The 23,283-nt window shown below is 45.1% G+C and overlaps 1 protein-coding gene across 2 annotated transcripts in view; it reads right to left on the bottom strand.

The window, feature by feature from the left end:
• Positions 1 to 9,378: 9,378 nt before the first annotated feature.
• Positions 9,379 to 23,283, bottom strand: part of LOC120026477 (LHFPL tetraspan subfamily member 2a protein-like) — a 37,989-nt gene continuing 24,084 nt past the window's right edge. The window contains exons 2-4 of one of the 2 annotated variants that reach the window (XM_038971349.1): positions 21,874 to 22,005; positions 21,055 to 21,643; positions 9,379 to 10,715 (exon numbers count right to left, since the gene is read on the bottom strand). In XM_038971349.1, the coding sequence (XP_038827277.1) occupies positions 10,459 to 10,715; positions 21,055 to 21,475 (678 nt within the window). In that variant the 5' untranslated portion in view covers positions 21,476 to 21,643; positions 21,874 to 22,005 and the 3' untranslated portion in view covers positions 9,379 to 10,458. Of the gene's footprint in view, positions 10,716 to 21,054; positions 22,006 to 23,283 lie in introns of both variants that reach the window. The other variant, XM_038971348.1, reaches the window with a different exon arrangement.

The raw sequence follows: 23,283 nt of genomic DNA, 5'->3' as shown, positions 1-23,283 counted from the left end.
AGTCATAAAATGAAAAAAATATAGACAAAAATACAAACATCACAATTATAACATGGGGCATTTATGAGAAGTTTTCTACATAGGACCACAATGGAGACCAGATTTTCCAAAATGTATCAAGACTTCTGGTTTAAATCAAAGGTAAGTTTCTCTAGAGGTAGAATAGCAGAAGCTTGAGAAAGCCACATTCTCGCAAATGGTACTTCAGGTGTGGACCATAATAACAAGATACATTTTTTCGCTAAGTAAACAAGGGTATTGAACACGTTCAGAGTCAAGATCTAACACAACGTTACAATCAAAGTAGACCTAATATATATTTGGTGAAAAAGCTAATTGTCTACCCAAGATTTTCTGGATGTGTAAATTAATATAATTCCAATAAGACTGGATTCTGCTACAGTACCAACAAAACGTGCATGAAGGTGCAAGTATCCTGTTTACATTTGAAACATGAATGTGATGCATTGGAACACATTCTGTGAAGGCAGACAGGTGTAAAGTAGGTTCTATTAAAAAATGTAGTTTTTGTATGCTTACGGAGGTGAATTTGGGTTAGACCCTTTCGTAGATAGAAGCCCATTCATTCTTCCTCACCGAATGCATCTCCAATGTCGCTCTCCCAAACATGTCTCAACTCGTGAATGAATGAGGCACTTCTGATCAACCAAATAGAATATAAGTTGGAGAATAAACCTCTCTGAACAATAGGATTCGTAAATTGTTTTTAACTTCAGTAATTTGAAAACGTAGTTTATCGACTTTCTTCTGACCCTCTATGAAGTGTCTAAGTTGTAGGTACTTAAAAAAATATTTGTTGGGTAAGTCAAACTCAGTTTTTCTCTGTTGGAACAATTTAAGAGTGCCCTGAGAAATTAAAGGCATAAGGTCAGCAATACCCTTCGTATTCCAGTCCATAAGTCCAATACACTTTATTGGGGGGGGGGGGGGGGGGGGGGGGTGTCTGGATTTAGGGCAATCGGTGACCGGAGTGATATTTGGTCTGCAATCTGCAAGTACCTCCTTGCATCTTTCCAAGCTAAGAGTGTATTATGTACTGTAAAATTGTCAGACAAGGCCTGGATCTTTTGAAAGCTATTAATAAATGGTAAGGATGCTATTGCTCTTGGATGACATGCTATTGATTCCATCCCAACCCAAAGTGAGTGGCGTCTGCCTAGGCACCAACTAATCTCTGCTTGCTCTGAGCAACCAATAATATTGTTGTAGATTTGGCAAAGAGACCCATTCTAAGTCCTTAGGCTTAATTCGTTTTGTAAATTTGGTTCTAGGTTTCTTATTGTTTTAGATATATTTAGAGAGATTGGCATTCATTTTCTGAAAAAAGTACTGAGATAGATGGCAGGGGATATTTTGGAATAAATAATTTAGCCCAGGAAAGATATTCATCCTGATGACATTAATCCTGCCAAAAAGAGAGTTTGGTAGGGTAGACCAGTTAACCAGGTCCTGTTTAATCTTTGTGAGCAAAGGCAAATAATTTGAAGTGAATACGTCTTTAAGATTTGGAGTAACATATGCTCATGTATTTTAAGCCTGTTTCAGTCAATTGGAATGGAGATATTGTTTCTAAGTTGATTGTAGAAGGGATATTCAAAGGTAAAGCCATAGATTTATTCATGTTAATTTTGTACCCTGACAGGTTAACATATTCAGATATGATGTAAATTACTGCAGTGACAGATGTCTCAGGTTTAAATATGTATAAAATCACATCAGGACTCAGGGGTGCGTGCTTAGTCCCGTCCTGTACTCCATGGTCACCCACGACTGCGTTGCCAAGCACAACTCCAACACCATCATTTAGTTTGCTGATGACACAACTGTGGTAGGCATGATCACCGACAATGATGAGACCGCCTATAGGGAGGAGGTCAGAGACCTGCCAGTGTGGTACCAGGACAACAACCTCTCCCTCAATGTGAGCAAGACAAAGGAGCTGATTGTGGACTACAGGAAAAGGAGGGCCGAACACGCCTCCATTAACATCAAAGGGGCCACATCACCAACAAACGATCATGGTCCAAACACACCAAGACAGTCGTGAAGGGGGCAACGACAACGCCTTTTCCCCCACAGGAGACTGAAAAGATTTGGCATGGGTACCCAGATCCTCAAAAAGTTATACAGCTGCACCCTCGAGAGCATCCTGACCGGTTGCATCACCGCCTGGTATGGTAGCTGCTCGGCATCCAACCGTAAGCCACTACAGAGGGTAGTGTGTACGGTCCAGTATATCACTGGGGCCAAGCTTCCTGCCATCCAGGACCTATATACTAGGCGGTGTCAGAGGAAAGACTCCAGTCATCCAAGTCATAAACTGTTCTCTCTGCTACCGCACAGCAAGTGCTGTTTTGTTTTTACACTGCTACAATTCGCTGTTTCTTATCTATGCATAGTCACTTTACCCCTACCTACATGTAAACTCAGCAAAAAAAGAAACGTCCTCTCACTGTCAACTGCAATTATTTTCAGCAAACTTAACATGCGTAAATATTTGTATGAAAATAACAATATTCAACAACTGAGACATAAACTGAACAAGTTCCACAGACATGTGACTAACAAAAATTGAATAATGTGTCCCAAAATCAAAAGTAACAATCAGTATCTGGTGTGGCCACCAGCTGCATTAACTTCTTTGGGAACGGGGGGCAGTATTGAGTAGCTTGGATGAATAAGGTGCCCAGAGTAAAGCTAGACTATGCATATAATTAGTAGATATGGATAGAAAACACTCTGAAGTTTCTAAAACTGTTTGAATAAAGTCTGTGAGTATAACAGAACTGATTTGGCAGGCGAAACCCCAAGCAATTTTTTTTTAGGTCAATCTGTTTTCCATTATTTGTTTATGGCAAGCCTGTTTTAATAGAAATATGCTTGCAGTTCCTATAGCTTCCACTAGATGTCAACAGTCTTTAGAAATTGGTGGATGTTTTTCTTTTGAGAAATGAAGAAGTAGCCCTGTTATTTTCCTGTGTCACTCCAGGTGCACTCTAATGTTTTGGTGCGCACAACCTGGAACGTGCTTCACTTTGTTTTCGTCCGGTATTGAACGCAGTTTATCCCGTCTTAAATTGTATCTATTATTTACGTAAAAAAATACCTAAAGTTGTATTAGGAAAGTTGTTTGAAATGTTTGGACAAAGATTACAGGTAACTTATGAGATATTTTGTAGTCATGTAGCGCGAGTTGGAACCGGTGTTTTCCTGGATCAAACGGGCCAAATAAATGGACATTTGGACATATAACGACGGAATTAATCGAACAAAAGGACCAGTTGTGATGTTTATGGGACATATTGGAGTGCCAACAGAAGAAGCTTGTCAAAGGTAAGGGATGAATTATATCTTTATTTCTGAGTTTCGTGTCGCGCCTGGCGGGATGAATTATGATTGTCTGTCTTTGTTTGATGGGGTGCTGTCCTCAGATAATAGCATGGTTTGCTTTTGCTGTAAAGCCTTTTTGAAATCTGACACTGTGGCTGGATTAACAACAAGTGTAGCTTTAATTTGGTGTATTGCATGTGTGATTTCGTGAAAGTTTAATATTTATAGTAATTTAATTTGAATTTGGCACTCTGCCATTTCACCGGATGTTGTCAAATCGATCCCGCTAAAGGGATTTGATCCATAAGAAGTTTAAGTACTGCAGTGCATCTCCTCCTCATGGACTGCACCAGATTTGCCAGTTCTTGCTGTGAGATGTTACCCCACTCTTCCACTAAGGCACCTGCAAGTTCCTGAACATTTCTGGGGGAATGGCCCTAGCCCTCACCCTCCGGTCCAACAGGTCCCAGACGTGCTCTATGGGATTGAGATCCGGGGTCTTCGCTGGCCATGGCAGGATACTGACATTCCTGTCTTGCAGGAAATCACGCACAGAACGAGCAGTATGGCTGGTGGCATTGTCATGCTGGAGGGTCAGGATGAGCCTGCAGGAAGGGTACCACATGAGGAAGGAGGATGTCTTCCCTGTAATGCACAGCGTTGAGATTGCCTGCAATGACAACAAGCTCAGTCCGATGATGCTGTGACACACCGCCCCAGACCATGATGGACACTCCACCTCCAAATCGATCCCGCTCCAGAGTACAGGCCTCGGTGTAATGCTCATTCCTTCGACGATAAACCCAAATCCGACCATCACCTCTGGTGAAACAAAACCGCAGCTCGTCAGTGAAGAGCACTTCTTGCCAGTCCTGTCTGGTCCAGCGACGGTGGATTTGTGCCCATAGGCGACGTTGTTGCCGGTGATGTCTGGTGAGGACCTGCCTTACAACAGGCCTACAAGCCCTCAGTCCAGCCTCTCTCAGCCTATTGCGGACAGTCTGAGCACTGATGGAGGGATTATGTGTTCCTAGTGTGTTCCTAGTGTAACTCGGGCAGTTGTTGTTGCCATCCTGTACCGGTCCTGCAGGTGTGATGTTCAGTTGTACCGATCATGTGCAGGTGTTGTTACAGCTGGTCTGCCACTGCGAGGACGATCAGCTGTTCGTCCTGTCTCCCTGTAGCGCTGTCTTAGGCGTCTCACAGTACGGACATTGCAATTTATTGCTCTGGCCACATCTGCGGTCCTCATGCCTCCTTGCAGCATGGGGTCTCCAGCTACCTTGGAGAGGGCCTTTAAAGGGCCAAAGTATGCCACGACCAGTGGCTGCAGGACCTGCGTGCAATGTGGTGGAAGAGAAATATTAGCCATCATGCACCAGCTGTTATTGACAAATAGACACACACCACCACCCCTCGTCTTACCAGACGTAAGCTGCTCTGTCCTGCCGATGCACTGAAAACCCAGCCAACTGTATGTTATCTGTGTCGCCGTTCAGCCACGACTCGGTGAAACATAAGATATTACAGTTTTTAATGTCCCGTTGGTAGGATAGTCTCCAACGGAGATCATCCAGTCAATTCTCCAGTGATTGCATGTTGGCCAATAGAACAGATGGTAAAGGAGGGTTACCAACTCGCTGACAAATTCTCACAAGGCACCCCGATCTCCGTTCCGTGTATTTACGTCTTTTCTTCACACGATTGACGGGCATTTGGGCCTGGTTCGTCCAGTTTGAGGTAATCACTGTTCTGATATCCAGAAGCTATTTTCGGTCATAAGAGACAGTAGAAGCAACATTATGGACAAAATAAGTTACGAACAATGTGAAGAAACACACAATAAAACACAGTTGGTTAGGAGCCCGTAAAACGTCAGCCATCCCCTCCGGCGCCATTATCCTTTTCGTTATATGTATCATCTAACACTTACAATTTCTTGCCTTTTTGGTTACTAAGCAGTTTTATCAATATTTAGCAACTAAGCTAGCAACATTAGTAAATCCGTTAGCTATCTTTCAGAGGTTTAAAAGTTGGATATTAAATGATGTGTGGTATATACAGCGTGTCCCACAAAATGTATATACATAGCATTTTTTTTTACTCCAATAACCTATCTTAACCTACATAAATTCTAATGAAAATCGGTGGTCAGCTAGCCAGAAGGGTGTATTTATTCGCAAAAATTAATGTTGTTTTCCAGTCCATTTAAATGTTAAGCTTGAGGTGATTTAGTCCTCCAACTGCTAGAGAGCGTCTTAGGGGAGATTTAGCTACAGCATTTATACTATAGAAAACTGTAAATACTATAGTCATGTTCGCAAGACTACAGTAAATACTACAGTATTCTTTGGTTTGCAAAAACACTACAGTGAATTCTATAGTATTTAAACCATAATATACTGTAGTATTTTTTCATGGGGGAAATTTCGTGGGAATTTTTTTAAAAGTATTTCATGACCTGACACTTGTATTTGACTTTTTCCATTACTAGTTCTGACTTTGCTGATAGGAACTTTATTGAGGAAAAATGTACTTACTATGACTGTAATATCATCAATCAATCAAATTGATTTATAAACTCTTTTTACATCAGCCGATGTAGCAAAGTGCTGTACAGAAACCCAGCCTAAAACCACAAACAACAAGCAATGCAGATGTAGAAGCACGGTGGCTAGGAAAAACTCCCTAGAAAGGCCGGAACCTAGGAGGAAACCTAGAGAGGAACCAGGCTCTGAGGGCTGGCCAGTCCTCTTCTGGCTGTGCCGGGTGGAGATTATAACAGAACATGGCCAAGATTTTCAAACGTTCATAGATGACCAGCAGGGTCAGATAATAATAATCACAGTGGTTGTAGAGGGTACAACAGGTCAGCACATCAGGAGTAAATTTCAGTTGGCTTTTCATAGCCGATCATTCAGAGTTAGAGACAGCAGGTGCGGTAGAGAGAGAGTCCAAAACAGCAGGTCTGGGACAAGGTAGCATGTCCAGTGAACAGGTCAGGGTTCCATAGCTGCAGGCAGAACAGTTGAATCTGGAGCAGCAGCATGACCAGGTGGACTGGGGTTAGCAAGTAGTCATCAGGCCAGGAAGTACTGAGGCATGGTCCTAGGGCTTAGGTCCTCCGAGAGAAAGAGAGAGAGGAAAAAGAGAGAGAATTAGAGGGAGCATACTTAAATTCACACAGGACACCGGATAAGACAGGAGAAGTACTCCAGATATAACAGACTGACCCTAGGCCTGCGACACACAAACTATTGCAACATAAATACCAGAGGCTGAGACAGGAGGGGTTGGGAGACACTGTGGCAGGGCCAAACAGGCAGGATACAACCCCACCCACTTTGCCAAAGCCCCCACATCACTAGAGGGATATCTTCAACCATCAACTTACTACCCTGAGACAAGGCCAAGTATAGCCCACGAAGATCTCGGCACGAACCTGAGGGGGGCGCCAACCCGGACAGGAAGATCACGTCAGTGACTCAACCCACTTAAGTGATGCACCCCTCCTAGGGACGGCATGGAAGGGCACCAGTAAGCCAGTGACTCAGCCCCTGTAATAGGGTTAGAGGCAGAGAATCCCAGTGGAGAGAGGGGAACCGGCCAGGCAGAGACAGCAAGGGCGGATCGTTGCTCCAGTGCCTTTCCATTCACCTTCACACCCCTGGGCCAGACTACAGTAAATTCATCATGCTTAAGCCATGTTTCAATCAGGCCAATCACATCATGATTATGATCAGTGATTAGTTCATTGACTATAACTGCCTTGGAAGTGAGGGATCTAACATTAAGTAGCCCTATTTTGAGATGTGAGATATCACAATCTCTTTCAATAATGACAGGAATGGAGGAGGTCTTCATTCCAGTGAGATTGCTAAGGCGAACACCGCCATTCTAAGTTTTGCCCAACCTAGACACGGTCTCAATGGGGATAGCTGAGCTGACTACACTGACTGTGCTAGTGGCAGACTCCACTAAGCTGGCAGGGTGGCTAACAGCCTTCTGCCTGGCCTGCACCCTATCTCATTGTGGAGCTAGAGGAGTTAGAGCCCTGTCTATGTTCGTAGATAAGATGAAAGCACCCCTCCAGCTAGGATGGAGTCTGTCACTCCTCAGCAGGCCAGGCGTGGTCCTGTTTGTGGGTGAGTCCCAGAAAGAGGCCCACTTATCTACAAATTCTATATTTTGGGAGAGGCAGAAAACAGTTTTCAACCAGCGATTGAGTTGAGACTGTCGAGCTCATCACTCCCCTTAATTGGGAGGGGGCTGGAGACAATTACTCGATGCCGACATCTTTCTAGCTGATTTACACGCTGAAGCTACAGTATGTTATGCTTGGTGACCTCTGACTCTTTCATCCTAACATCGTTGGTGCCGAGGTGGATAACAATATCCCTATACTCTCTACACAGTTTTAGCTTTAGCCAGCACCATCTTCAGATTAGCCTTAACGTCGGTAGCCCTGCCCCCTGGTAAACAGTGTATGATCGCTGGATGATTCATTTTAAGTCTAATACTACGGGTAATGGAGTCGCCAATGACTAGGGTTTTCAATTTGTCAGAGCTAACGGTGGGAGGCTTCGGCGTCTCAGATCTCGTAACAGGAGGAGGAGAGACCAGAGAAGGCTCGGCCTCTGACTCCGACCCATTGCTTAATGGGGAGAACTGGTTGAACGTTTCTGTCGGCTGAATAAGCGACACCGGTTGAGCATTCCTACAGCATTTCCTTCCAGAAGCCATGTGAAAATTGTCCGGCTGCGGGGACTGTGCGAGGGGATTTATACTACTATCTGTACATATTGGTGGCAGACGCTGTTTCATCCTTTCCTACTCTTAAATGACCCTTGCCTAACTATTGCGTCTGAAGCTGGGCTTGCAGCACAGCTATCTGTGCCATAAGGTGATCGCTCTCCTGTATATTATGAGTACAGCGACCGCAATTAGAAGGCATAATGTTAATGTTACTACTTAGCGTCGGCTGGTGGAGGTCGTGTAGAACCATGTCCAGATAAAGCCTCCAGGGTGAAAATGTTGAATGAAAAAAGTTGAGCGAGGGAAAAATATAAAACGGTAATTAAGAAGTAAAAAACGTAAAGTTGGCAGGTAGCAAAGAAACGTTCATCAATCAAAGTTCACAGACAGACATACAAGTTATCACAAGAATAGTAAACCAACTAGAATTCACAGAAGTGAGGACATTTTGCCGGTCCTCACTTGTAAAATATCTGTTTTAGGCTTAGGTGTAGGGTTAGGTTTAGGAGTTAGGTTTAAATATATTTTGAATGGGAATCAATTGTTTGTCCCCTAAAGGTCCTCACAAGTATGGTAAGACATGCCTGTGTGTGCCGTTTTGTGATTCCTATCTCTGTGATTCTCCAGGTCTTAGAATAACTGGCAAAGATGATGGATAAATAAGTTTACTCAGGCCGTTTACCACTGAAAAAAATTGTCAATGTTCCTGGCTGTGTAAGTGGGCGTTTCCTCTCTCGCATGAGCACGCTTTTCCCGCTTGAGCACACTTTTCCCGCGTGAGCACACTTTTCCCGCGTGAGCACACTTTTCCCGCTTGAGCACACTTTTCCCGCGTGAGCACACTTTTCCCGCGTGAGCACACTTTTCCCGCGTGAGCACACTTTTCCCGCGTGAGCACACTTTTCCTCCATAATTGTCCTTATTGTCCCCTCCCGCTCGCCCCGACTAGGGGTGCCAGCGGCAGGAGTTTTCACTGTGGTGGAAGGCAGACTCACTCGTTCGCGCGAACACTCACACTCACTCACTCACTCACTCACTCACTCACTCACTCACTCACTCACTCACTCACTCACTCACTCACTCACTCATTCACTCACTGACTGACTGACTGACTGACAACTTCACCCCACAACACCCTCCACCCCAAACTAAGGTCTCACACTTCTTTCCCTCCCTCCCTCACCCATCCTCCCCCACATTACATAGAGCCCCAAAGAGATGAATGTTGCTGGAGAAAAACTCAGACCAGATATTCTTGTCTTTTTCTTTCTGTTTTTATTAGTTTGGCAGAGAGACAGACTGGGGAGCTGTGATAGTCAGATGATGACGCAACAACACAAGTCTCAACAGTTTCTCTCCAGCGCTGTGGCTGGTGTTGTAGGAATAACTGACCTGCCTCGGGGGTTGCAGGAATAGGAGTCCTTCCTGAAACAAGGCACTAATAGGAATACACTAATAGGAATACTTGTGTGTATCGTTGACCAAGTTGTCCAAGTCTTTCTTAGCTAGCTCATGCAGTCCATGTGTAACTGTGGCTTTTGTAGGTGTCCGTCCCATCAATACATTTCAAGGGTCCAAGAAGACATACAGTGGTCATTTCAATTGACAGTACATTCTGTAAGCTTTAAGGACATCATGATTCCATGCTAAACTAAGGACATGTCTGTGAGTAGTTTACTGGACTGAGAAGTGGTTCCCTTGTAGAGTTACTCACACCTGGTTTAAGCTGGAGCTGGTAGAAGTTACCTCTATCTGCGGGTCCGGGATGCGATACGATATTATTTTATCCTTCTCGCGGTTCAGGTTATGACTTGGGGTTGGGTAATGTGATACTAGATCTGTAGTTAGGGGCAACTTCTACCTGGCGTTTTATGGTACAACAGAAGATTAGCACAAGGAAGACTGGTCTTTAGGTGTTGTCCTCATCACACCAGTATTCAAGGCAAGAGTGACACTAATTTAAAACACAGCCTGAACAGAGCTGAGAGGACCACCATTCTCAGATCATCATCATCATCACTATGTACAGTATATACACACTTATTTACAATACACACATACTGGTGTCAGGGTAGCTGGTACTGGCACACATTAGAAATAATAACACAGAACACAGACAGACAGCACCTCTGGTGGCGGAGAGAGGAAATACATTGAAACACAGGTTTGTGAAAAGCTTGGCACTGTAGATTTCTCCCACATGAACAATAACAACAATACAGGGTCAAAGGTCAGAGAGTCAGTCTTAGTGGTAAACAACATGTGGCTTCCGTTTGATTGACAGCTGGGACCCAGAGTGGAGAAGAGGGGGTGGGACTTGACATTCCTCTCCTTCTCCCCTCCTGGTCCATCTCAGAGCAGGCAGATTAGGCTCTTGCCCTCCTCGATCTCCTCCTGCACCTTGTCTGAGGACGTGGCGATCTCGGCCTGGGCTGAGAACACAGCGCAGATGAAGGTGAGCACAGTGCCTCCCATGGCTGTGTAGAAGCCCCAGCCCATGGTACACAGCCCTGCCTGGTAGGGAGCCGCGTCCTGACTACAGTACAGCTGCACCTTGTCTGAACCCCAGCCTGCAGGGTACAGCATCAGACCCAGGATCAGAAACAGACCTGGACCAGAGAGAAGGGAGAGAAAGGCACTGTTAGTTCATAATAGACCTACACAATAGACCTAACCTGTGTAGGTCTACATAATAGACCTACACAGATCAACAGTTATAATGTGTGTGTGATTGAATTGTGTGTTTGAAAGGTAGCTTCAAAAAAGAGTGGAATAATGACAACAGCACATTGTCTAAAGTCAATCCACAGAACATTCTCTGGTATCAAAACATTTCCTGTTTCAAGAACACGTTAGCGTTCTAATTTCCCGTTGGTCAAAAATACTATACTTGCAAAAAAACATGATACTCTCTTTTCAAATGGGACTCTCCTATGCTCTATTCCAATAATACACCTGGCCAGATTCAAGTCTTTCCCCAAACATGTCCCCACGTCACGACCCTCAGGTTACAGCACAATACAACCCTGGGGTTATGGCACAATACGACCCTGGGGTTATGGCACAATACAACCCTGGTGTTATGGCACAATACGACCCTGGGGTTATGGCACAATACGACCCTGTGGTTATGGCACAATACGACCCTGGGGTTATGGCACAATACGACCCTGGGGTTATGGCACAATACGACCCTGGGGTTATGGCACAATACGACCCTGGGGTTATGGCACAATACGACCCTGGGGTTATGGCACAATACGACCCTGGGGTTATGGCACAATACAACCCTGGGGTTATGGCACAATACAACCCTGGGGTTATGGCACAATACAGCCCTGGGGTTATGGCACAATACAGCCCTGGGGTTATGGCACAATACAACCCTGCTGTCAGCTCTGAATCCCTGGGGGTATCGCACAATGTGTGACCTGGGGTAACAGCAGCTCAACAACAGGAAAGGGTAGCCAGAGGGGTTTCCCCAGTCACTGAACTAACCAACTAATCCTGTGTCTCAGCTTCCTGTGTCTCTCTCTGCTGAAGGATGGAGCCACTTCTGTGGGTTTGAGACCCACTTCCAACAGCCCTGCACTGTACAATATTTCACTTGTAACAGCAAATGGATTCTGTTCCAACAGCCTTGTACAACACCAGAACCTATAGGAGAGCCTAATAGAGGCCTGCTCAGGAGGAGCAAGAGAAGGCTTCACCCAATCCCTAATATGACCTAGTAAAGTAGAGACAATGCATGTAGTCTGTGTTCAATATTACCTTTCACCATCACCATACTCAAGAATGACCTGACAGGAAAAGGCAGTGAGCCTGTTTCTAGTTCAGGCTTTGACACACACCAGGAGACGCTCTAGAACTACAATATCAGAAGTCTACTACTAGAGTCTAGACTGGGAGCTATGGAACTACAATATGCCTACAGGCACATATTACGAGAGAGACAGACAGAGAGAGAGAGAGACAGACAGAGAGACAGAGAGAGAGACAGACAGACAGACAGACAGACAGACAGACAGACAGACAGACAGACAGACAGACAGACAGACAGACAGACAGACAGACAGACAGACAGACAGACAGACAGACAGACAGACAGACAGACAGACAGACAGACAGACAGACAGATAGAGAGATTGTTGTTTGTTGTTTATTATTGTTTATTTCACTTTTGTTTATTATCTACTTCACTTGCTTTGGCAATGTTAACATATGTTTCCCATGCCAATAAAGCCCTTAAATTGAATTTGAAATTGAATAGAAATTGAATTAAAATGGAATTGAGAGAGAGAGAGGGAGATACAGAGAGAGAGAGAGAGAGAGAGAAACAGAGACAGCTCCTGCACCTCTATACCAGACCAGCACACTTACCCCACTTCCCTCCCTACCTCCCTCCTTCCCTCCATCTGCCTCCGCCCTGCTCACTTGCTCCTTCAGGAGATGAAAAACAAAAGTGCAATGCCGACACCAGCTTTCTCCCTCTCAGCAGAACAATATTGTATTAAACACGGAAATGAAAAGTAGGTCATAAATTCTTTCCACATGTTGCTGCCAGAGCAGCTCTGGTGATGGACTGGAGGTATGGTTTCAATTCTACAACCCCCCCCAATACACACACACAGACACAAACACACACACACACAACCCCCTCTAAAGACATCCCACTACCCAATGGACCCCTAACCTAATACCCCAGTCCACTTCAACTGAGTATCCTGCATCCTCTGTGAATATTAACTGCTTGCCTCCTTCTGCAACCTGGCCTGTATATTAACCATTCGCCTCCAACTGTCTCCGTAGTCTCCTCTCTTTCTGTACTCGCTTCCTCTACATCTCTAGGTGGGGTAGCCCTGCATTCTCTCTCTACCCCGCCCGTACCCCTCCTCTCCCTGACCCTGGTTCCCAGAACATCTGACTATCCACCTCCCCTCAGCTCCAGGAGATGGTGAAAATGTATCGCAACAGACTATGAGAGCCAGAGGTACAGAGAGAAAGAGTTGTTTTTATTTTTTTAATGCAGGTTTAAAAAAAAAAAATCTTTCTCATATTTCTTTCCTCTCCACATATATGTGACCATTTTCAGGAAGCCAGCCGTATGTCACTACTTCACAGGAGAGGCAAATGAACGTCTTTTTATATATTTTTTTCAAAATGCGTTTTTGGCCAGCAATGCCTTCTGGAGCATGTGAACTTTTATGTGCCTCAATAACAAATGTGTACTCCATGTGTAAATACAAATAAAATGGTTAAATTACGAGCCTAGCTGGTTTAGCCACGGAAAAAGACAGGAAACTTCCTGCAGCCTCAGACCGCTGCGCCATTCAGGAGGCCCTGATAAAGTGTACTTTAATCTGCAGTTTTTCCTTATTGTAGTCTACTACTATCACCACTTTTAGTCTTGAAATCTTTGGTTGTTTACTACACTGCTCACTCTGTTTGCCACACGACCTCACATGGGAATCCTTAAAGAGATGGGAGGTGCTACAGTTTAAGAGGGTGCGAACAATGCTGAATGGGTGTAGACAAAGAAGGGCTCTCCAGTAGCAGTACCAAAAAATTAAAAGGCCATCTTCTCAAAAGTGGGATTACAAGTTTATCAACTTTCAAAGCAGAATTACTTTCCCATTGTTCCTCAACTGCAGCATTTCATTTTCTCTACTTTTATCCAATGTAAAAAACACCATTTCAAATTTTGCTAGATATGACCGAATCCAGGTGGTGGCTCACATATTAGAGTGTGATGGAAAAAGAGAGGAGGAAGAGAGAGGAGGAGGTCTCTCACCGGAAACATACAGACTGATATGATTGTCAGGTAGGACCGTAAGCCAAGAGAGTCTCGGTCTGTGTCTCCTGGCTTCTAAAGACACTCTCATCAACAACTAAACTGACTTTACTCATCCGCTGCTCCTCTAAACCAATCAGGTGTGTTAGAGCAGGGCTGGAGCAAAAGTTTGCATACCCAGTATTTCTGCAGGAGGGTTGGCCACCTCTGCCCTATAGAGTTAAGAGAATGGTTTCAATAGTTACAGAGTGGGTGAGACAGAGAGGACATGTTGTTTCTATGGGAAACCTGGGGGAGGTTTGTGTTTCTTTCTGTTTAGCTCCACTGTCCCACGGAGGACTGTAGTGTAAAACTGTAGTGTTCCTCTCTGTTTAGCTCCACTGTCCCACAGAGGACTGTAGTGTAAAACTGTAATGTTCCTCTCTGTTTAGCTCCACTGTCCTCGGAGGACTGTAGTGTAAAACTGTAATGTTCCTCTCTGTTTAGCTCCACTGTCCTCGGAGGACTGTAGTGTAAAACTGTAGTGTTCCTCTCTGTTTAGCTCCACTGTCCCACGGAGGACTGTAGTGTAAAACTGTAGTGTTCCTCTCTGTTTAGCTCCACTGTCCTCGGAGGACTGTAGTGTAAAACTGTCGTGTTCCTCTCTGTTTAGCTCCACTGTCCCACAGAGGACTATAGTGTAAAACTGTAGTGTTCCTCTCTGTTTAGCTCCACTGTCCCACGGAGGACTATAGTGTAAAACTGTAGTGTTCCTCTCTGTTTAGCTCCACTGTCCCACAGAGGACTATAGTGTAAAACTGTCGTGTTCCTCTCTGTTTAGCTCCACTGTCCTACAGAGGACTATAGTGTAAAACTGTCGTGTTCCTCTCTGTTTAGCTCCACTGTCCTCGGAGGACTATAGCGTAAAACTGTAGTGTTCCTCTCTGTTTAGCTCCACTGTCCTCGGAGGACTATAGTGTAAAACTGTAGTGTTCCTCTCTGTTTAGCTCCACTGTCCTCGGAGGACTGTAGTGTAAAACTGTAGTGTTCCTCTCTGTTTAGCTCCACTGTCCCACAGAGGACTATAGTGTAAAACTGTAGTGTTCCTCTCTGTTTAGCTCCACTGTCCCACAGAGGACTATAGTGTAAAACTGTAGTGTTCCTCTCTGTTTAGCTCCACTGTCCCACAGAGGACTATAGTGTAAAACTGTAGTGTTCCTCTCTGTTTAGCTCCACTGTCCTCGGAGGACTATAGTGTAAAACTGTAGTGTTCCTCTCTGTTTAGCTCCACTGTCCCACAGAGGACTATAGTGTAAAACTGTCGTGTTCCTCTCTGTTTAGCTCCACTGTCCTCGGAGGACTATAGTGTAAAACTGTAGTGTTCCTCTCTGTTTAGCTCCACTGTCCTCGGAGGACTATAGTGTAAAACTGTAATGTTCCTCTCTGTTTAGCTCCACTGTCCTCGGAGGACTATAGTGTAAAACTGTCGTGTTCCTCTCTGTTTAGCTCCACTGTCCCACAGAGGACTATAGTGTAAAACTGTCGTGTCCCTCTCTGTTTAGCTCCACTGTCCTCGGAGGACTATAGCGTAAAACTGTAGTGTTCCTCTCTGTTTAGCTCCACTGTCCTCGGAGGACTATAGCGTAAAACTGTAGTGTTCCTCTCTGTTTAGCTCCACTGTCCCACGGAGGACTATAGTGTAAAACTGTAGTGTTCCTCTCTGTTTAGCTCCACTGTCCCACGGAGGACTATAGCGTAAAACTGTAGTGTTCCTCTCTGTTTAGCTCCACTGTCCCACGGAGGACTATAGTGTAAAACTGTAGTGTTCCTCTCTGTTTAGCTCCACTGTCCCACAGAGGACTATAGTGTAAAACTGTAGTGTTCCTCTCTGTTTAGCTCCACTGTCCCACAGAGGACTATAGTGTAAAACTGTAGTGTTCCTCTCTGTTTAGCTCCACTGTCCCACGGAGGACTATAGTGTAAAACTGTAGTGTTCCTCTCTGTTTAGCTCCACTGTCCCACAGAGGACTATAGTGTAAAACTGTAGTGTTCCTCTCTGTTTAGCTCCACTGTCCCACAGAGGACTATAGTGTAAAACTGTAGTGTTCCTCTCTGTTTAGCTCCACTGTCCCACAGAGGACTATAGTGTAAAACTGTAGTGTTCCTCTCTGTTTAGCTCCACTGTCCCACGGAGGACTATAGTGTAAAACTGTAGTGTTCCTCTCTGTTTAGCTCCACTGTCCTCGGAGGACTGTAGTGTAAAACTGTCGTGTCCCTCTCTGTTTAGCTCCACTGTCCTCGGAGGACTGTAGTGTAAAACTGTAGTGTTCCTCTCTGTTTAGCTTCACTGTCCCACGGAGGACTGTAGTGTAAAACTGTCGTGTCCCTCTCTGTTTAGCTCCACTGTCCTCGGAGGACTATAGTGTAAAACTGTAGTGTTCCTCTCTGTTTAGCTCCACTGTCCTCGGAGGACTATAGTGTAAAACTGTCGTGTTCCTCTCTGTTTAGCTCCACTGTCCCACAGAGGACTATAGTGTAAAACTGTAGTGTTCCTCTCTGTTTAGCTCCACTGTCCCACAGAGGACTATAGTGTAAAACTGTCGTGTTCCTCTCTGTTTAGCTCCACTGTCCCACAGAGGACTATAGTGTAAAACTGTAGTGTTCCTCTCTGTTTAGCTCCACTGTCCCACAGAGGACTATAGTGTAAAACTGTAGTGTTCCTCTCTGTTTAGCTCCACTGTCCCACGGAGGACTGTAGTGTAATAGATGAACAGGGAATATAGGGACCTATATTATCCTGATTCCTTCCACACAGTCATTTTGTTCTGGTACTGTTCTGTTGGTAGGAAGTCCTACAAGCCTGATTCAGGATTACAGTAATATGCACCGTGACCATGGACTGGACTTTCCATTCATATCTATCAGCCTTATCTACACCGCACTTCCTTTTACCCGACTCTCTTTCACTCTTTCATTACTCACTGATTCTCTCTTTCTATGCCTTTAATTCTTATACACCCACACTACGGTTGTAAACTCTCTCGCCATCTCTCGCTATATCTCTCACCCACATACCTCTATTGTCAACACTGGTTGTGATTGACCAACATCTCAGACCTTTGCTTTGGTAATCAGATGAATTTCCAGTCACACCCGTCCCGACCCTGTACTGTACTTCTGCTCTCTCTGTTTGCTCAACAATAGTAACATCCAGACCTAGACTATTCATCATGATCAGACTGTTCCAATACAGTCATGATCATCTGTCAATCAGACCTGTAACAGTCATAGTCACGCTGTATCATTATTGCATCTGTTTACTGGATCACTGTCACATTCCCATTTGCCATCAACCCACAGCTAGCGCCCAGGTCAAAAGCCGTCTGTGTGACAGTCCTATAACTCATCATGGCTGAATTTGGCTCGTCGTCTGGTTGGCTGGCTGGCTGGTTGGTTGGAGCTGGGAGGGAGAGTTTATGGCCACAATAAAAGGATATTATGACACTCCCAGCTGTAGACCTGAAGACAGTTTAACTACCTGCTGTTTCTTAGTCTTCTCGTCTCTAACTGTGTTTCTGAAAAAAAACCTGCCTCGGTCTGGCCTTAAACACTTGGCTAGTTATATTGCATATCCAATTGATTTCTATTAGAGATAAAGCCTTCCCAATATGACATCAGTGTGTATAAATGTGTTTAATAGAATCAGGACCACTCTGATGACTCCAGTGAGATGACGTGACCACCGCTGGTTACAGAAACACAATCTCTCCCTCTGAGGTAAAGTATTTCCCAAAACATCTGCCACCTGATCCCAGTTACGGTCACATTACGGGAACATTACGGTCGGTCAGCACACTTAGTGGAAATGTTGATTGGAGGAAAATCAAACTGGCAGAAAGGAGAAAGGAAGAGAGGGAGAGAGAGAGAGGTGGAGAGAGATGATAAAGTGATATAGGGATATCTTAGAACTCTGCCTGGCGGAGAAACTACAGACTTTTCCATCCCTCTCATCTAAGACACATGTGGAGGTGGAGGAAAAACACCAACAGAAAAAAGTACCAGAGACACATCAACACTGACCACTGCTTGGTGTGGTGTCTCTGCAGTGTGTTTTGTTCTTTATCCCTTTCTGTAGCCAGGGAGACGGTTCATGACAAGGGGCTGAGGGTTAAGGTAGAGTTGAATATTTTCCCGGTATTTTACAAATGTTCCATTCTGAGAATAAATCCCTTTTCTACCAGGTAACCAAAAACCGGAAGTGTCATTCAACAGCATTATAAAGCATATAAATAAGCCTGTCTGGATTTGATTAGAGCTTTGATCGACAATTCAATCATGATGCTACTTGACCCTGATGAGCAATACATTATATACATTTTATGAGCCCCACATTAAATACATTTAATGAGGTCAAGCCCAAAAAAGAACAAATGATTGTGCTGTTATCCAATACATACATGATATAGGCTACTGCACATTACGCCTGACAGAAAAACATAAAAGCCTATGGATGTAGCTACTGTAGCTATATGCTCTCTTGGGTAAATGAATGAAACTAGCTCAAGAAGGCTAATCTTTTTTAGTGTGAACTGTATTACTGTACTGTATTGTATTATAGACTACTGGATTATATTGACTGAATTAAGCACATCATTCAAACCACGATAAAGCAGGGAGAGAACATGCGATTCTGGTGCAGCACATGCGGCCTACAAAGTTACAATTACAGGCTAGTGAATTTGATTTTAATTTTGAAATATAATAGGGCCTATTTGTGTTATTCGTAGGCTGACGCATAAATACTTTTAATAATATTTCCCCTAATATTAGTAGCCTACCTCCTCTTTCTCTCTCTATTGTTGCTTCATTACTTCCTCGCGTTCAACAGTTAAATGAAATACGTTTCATTGTCCTTACCTTCATCATTCTAATGACACCTTGAATAGTACTAGAACTAGATGCAGAAGGCTTTCTCTTCTTTTCACGAAGATTGAATGGTTATGGGTCTGAATAAATTACTGCTATAGCCTACCGCCGCGCGAGCGTTCGCTCTTCTTTCAAACTACCCATGAGTTCTATTGGCTGCTGTATTTAACATTCATCAAACAAGAGCTTGCGTCCCTCTTTGAATAGTCTATTGGTATAAAAAATGATGTCCAGCAAGCTATTGTAGTCCAGCTTTTCCTGCATGGGACTCCAAGAGCTAAGAGTGTTTTTTAAGGAGAGAGGCCAGCGGAGCACAGGTGCGTGCGTATTGTGCAAGAGACAAAGGCTATAAATTAGAAATTATGCCTAATCCATCACTAATTAGCTAATTATACGGCTAGTACTGCAATAAATATATTACCTGAAAGAGGTAGGCTAGAAAATCTATATATCAATCTAGAACAGGATTATCTATTTTGGAGGCAACTTGAATGGAGTTGATGGAGAGAGAGAAAGACTGCAAGAGCGTGTTCGCACGTGCTCTGATTGAAAGCAATAATATTCAAGTGATAGGCTGTTTTAAAACTCTGCTGCTGCAATTAAAAAAAACATCTTTACAATAAAAAAGTAAGGTGTCCTCCGAAAGCCAGATGGAGATTAGACGTGCATTCAGTCTTTATATTACTGTAGCATAGACTATGCTGCCCTATCTGTCATAAGACAAAAAGTTACCATGATAAGATGATAGGTCTACATGCATTGTGAACTGCACTCCATACTGAGATGGGCTGTCTGTACCCAGCCTGAGCATTGAATATTCATCATGCAGAGGCAGTTGAGAAGCCAGATTAGACATCACATATAATTTAACACTTCCATTTCACGCCATGCTGTTCATAGTTTATTTTAATTTACTGGTTTCTCGCAGTTATATATCCCGAGAAAAGGGAGTGGTTTTGGGTGGTAAATCTCAGTAACCTGGTTCCCGCCATTCAACCCTAGGCTGAGTGCATTAAAGAAACATCCCCCTGCTATTTCTGGTTTCCCCTCTGCCCCTTTCCTCTTCCTTATTCTCATCCCCTTCCCCCCGGCGACCCACAGACCCTTAACGAGCAGTTCTGCTCTTCTAATCAGTCCAGTTGTGGACGTCCTCTGACTACGTTCAATAACAACACAATAGCAATGGACAGTATTTGACACTTTCACTAGGTCTGAATGTGCTTTACATTGTGGTAACTGTCCACCAGTGTAGCAATCACTAGATTCTAACTTTAACGACTAATTTGAAAAGGCATCACACTAATCTTACAGTAGATCAGTGTCTGTAGGGCTCGTTTGTGACCTACTCCTGATAGAGTCTAAGGAACTAGTACAGGAGAGGAGAGAAGAGAGGATGAGAGCTCTGAGAGATCCAGGCGGAATAACTTCACTCTCTCCAATGACTGTCTCCTCCCTCCCATAATTCTCCACAGCAGGTCAAAGCGGCTTGAGAGTCATACACAGATACACACGCATGCGGACACACCACACAGGTCACATGACATCATTCCCAGCTGACCCAAGAGGACAAATATTTGGGCCCTTGTTGCTGATGGCAACGACCTCAGAGGGAGGTACAAGGCTGCCGTGGTTCCCTGACCCTTGACCAATAGGGTTAATGCTCACCTCAAAAACACAGAGAGGACGCTGGGAGTAAGAGATAATGCACTCTCGGGGGCCTGTGTGTATGTATGTATGTGTGTGTGTATGTATGTGTGTGTGTGTGTGTACACGTGCATGTGTTCGTTTGTGGTCAGTGGGGTCTGATTGCTCTAGTTAGTGAATGTTTAAACTCTGAAGAGGTGGACAGCAGCACTAAAGGTTAGCTGGATGGGGTTGAATGTTGGCTGTTCAGATAGAACACATCCCTCTACAAGCCCCTCTCTCTCTCCATTCCAGGGGTTTAACAGTCAGTCAACTGTATCTAACTACTGAACAGCCCAGACAAAACTACAACCAATCAACAGGCAATACAATACTGCAAGCAGCAACACTACAACAAGAGGGTCTGTGGATTTCCTGCGTGAGTTAAAGTCAGCACTGTACCTACATGTCTATAACTCAATGTGAAAGTAAGTGTGCAACTCTGCTGTGTATACGTGTGTGTGTGTGTGTGTGTGTGTGTGTGTGTGTGTGTGTGTGTGTGTGTGTGTGTGTGTGAAATGTGTGTCTACATGTGCGTCTACATGTGCGTGTATCCCTCTCTGTCTCACCTGCGATGGCCTGCAGCAGTCCACACACGTTGAAGATGCTCTTCTTCATGATGCTCTGGAAGCACATGGTGAAGACAGAGATGAAGGCCACGGCACACAGTAGCAGGATCCCCGCCGCCAGGAAGATGGACGCTGCCTGCCAGAACCCGCTGGCGATCTCCCCAAAGTGCACGGCGTACGGCCCACACAGCACACCGCGCCGCAAGTGGGGCAGCTTGATGCAGCGGCCGTAGATGCCCAGGGTGGGCCGGTAGGCCTCGCCAGCCGCTGTGGCACCATGAGGGCCGAAGACGGCGTCCGGTGTCCGGGGGAAGCCCACCAGCCAATCGGTGCTCATGAAGGCGATGAGCTCTCCGAAGGCAACCACGATACTGAGTAGAGTCCACAGCATGGAGCGACAGGTCACGATCACGTGGCACATGGTGATGATGATGTTTGAAGTGGTTCTGAAGTGTTCCTGGTGATGTCTTTTTGGTGATGTCTTTTCCCGCCCAGTGGTTACACAGGTGGGGTCAAAGGTGAAGGTTCAAGTCCTTAGGGTCTTCAGGAAGAGGGGAAAGGGTGAAGGGAGAGAGTGAAGGATGGGGTCCTGTTGTGACGGAGGTGTGAGAGAGGGTAAACAGTTCCAGTGCAGGGAAAGGAGGGAGGAGAAGGAGGGAGGGAGAGGTTGGTTTGGAGGCAGGGTCTGAGGTCAATGATTGAAAGTCTCTCTCTCTCGCTCTCTCTCTCTCTTATCTCCCCCTGGTGTTGTTCCTCTTCCTTCTTTCTGGTTTGTCTCCCTATCTTTCTTTCCAATCCTTCCTGCGATGTCTTACTCACCCGCTTTCAGTTTCTCTTCCAGCCGGAGTGTCTGTTTTTCACACGCTCTCTCGTTCTCTCTCTTCTGGACTCTACATCGTAGTGAAGGAGTGTCTCCAAGGCCAGCCAGCTGGCTTCTCACCAACTACACACCTTGAGACAGAGGGGAGGGGGAGAAAGAGAGGAGGGAGGGCGGAGAAGGGAACAGAAAGTGAGTGTGTGATTATTATTTATGGCAGTTGAAAGGGCAGACCATGGTAGAACGCTCAGTTACATGATGTATTTATTTTTATTTAACTCTTATTTTACCTGGTAAGTTGACTGAGAACACATTCTCATTTACAGCAATGACCTAGGGAATAGTTACAGGGGAGAGGAAGGGGGATGAATGAGCCAATTGGAAGCTAAGGATGATTAGGTGGCCATGATGGTGTGATGGCCAGATTGGTAATTTAGCCAGGATACCGTGGTTAACACCCCTACTCTTACAATAAGTGCCATGGAATCTTTAGTGACCACAGAGAGTCAGGACACCCATTTAACGTCCCATCCGAAAGACGGATTAGCAGTGTTGGAATCAAACGTTTCAGAAGCAGTGTTTCCCCCCTCCCAACTCAGGCAACATTTAACTGTAATCAGCAAAGAAACTTGACCAACACAGCAGTTTAAAATAACCAACCATACACTAACAGTAAGTGGCATAGCACAGCCATGGTGAATGGGAGTAATGGTGGATGAAACGTATAGACAGGGAGAGCCTTATGACAACAGGGCTGCAGACAGAGGGAGGGTTTGTCTAAAACGAACCAACAACCTCTTGTCATGTTTACATAAAGCCAGGCCTGGAGAGGAAGAGAGGAGGATGGAGGAGGAGGGAGAGAGAGAGAAAGGGCAGGCCTGGTCAGCCAGCCTGGAGGAGCCTGACTCCTCTGCTCTGCTCTGTTTTGGTTTCCCCTGCAGAGCTCCCTGACTGACAGGGTCAGCTCCTCCCCTTTCCCCTTCCCAGGGGGGTGTTTGTGTGTACTGTGTGTGTGTGTGTGTGTTTGTGTGTGTGTAGGAGGGTGCATGCATCTGTGTGTGAGGAGTTACTCTGGGTCCACACTGGTGTCTGTGTAGTGTCGGTCCCAGGGGAAGCTGGGTGAGATGTGGAGGGGAGAAGGAGAGTTGAAGGGAAGAGACGAGAGAGATGTGGAAAGAGGGAATGAGGGATCCTTTGACAAACAGACACAGACAGAGGGAAAAACAAACAATCTCAGATGAAACAGCCCACGCCACTGATGTAGGGCTGATAGCAGCCTGGCTGTCCAACCACCACAGAGCTAACACATAACTGACCTAGGGTCAGCCAGGCTGAGATAACCCTGCTGACACGGCCATTTCATAAACACCACCACTACAGAACTCACAGAACCCCAGTGTCACCATCACATC

This window comes from Salvelinus namaycush, chromosome 31, assembly GCF_016432855.1.
Source record: "Salvelinus namaycush isolate Seneca chromosome 31, SaNama_1.0, whole genome shotgun sequence".
NCBI classification, from domain to species: domain Eukaryota; kingdom Metazoa; phylum Chordata; class Actinopteri; order Salmoniformes; family Salmonidae; genus Salvelinus; species Salvelinus namaycush.
The sequence above is the reverse complement of the archived record's forward strand: the minus strand, read 5'-3'. Positions and strand labels throughout refer to the sequence as shown.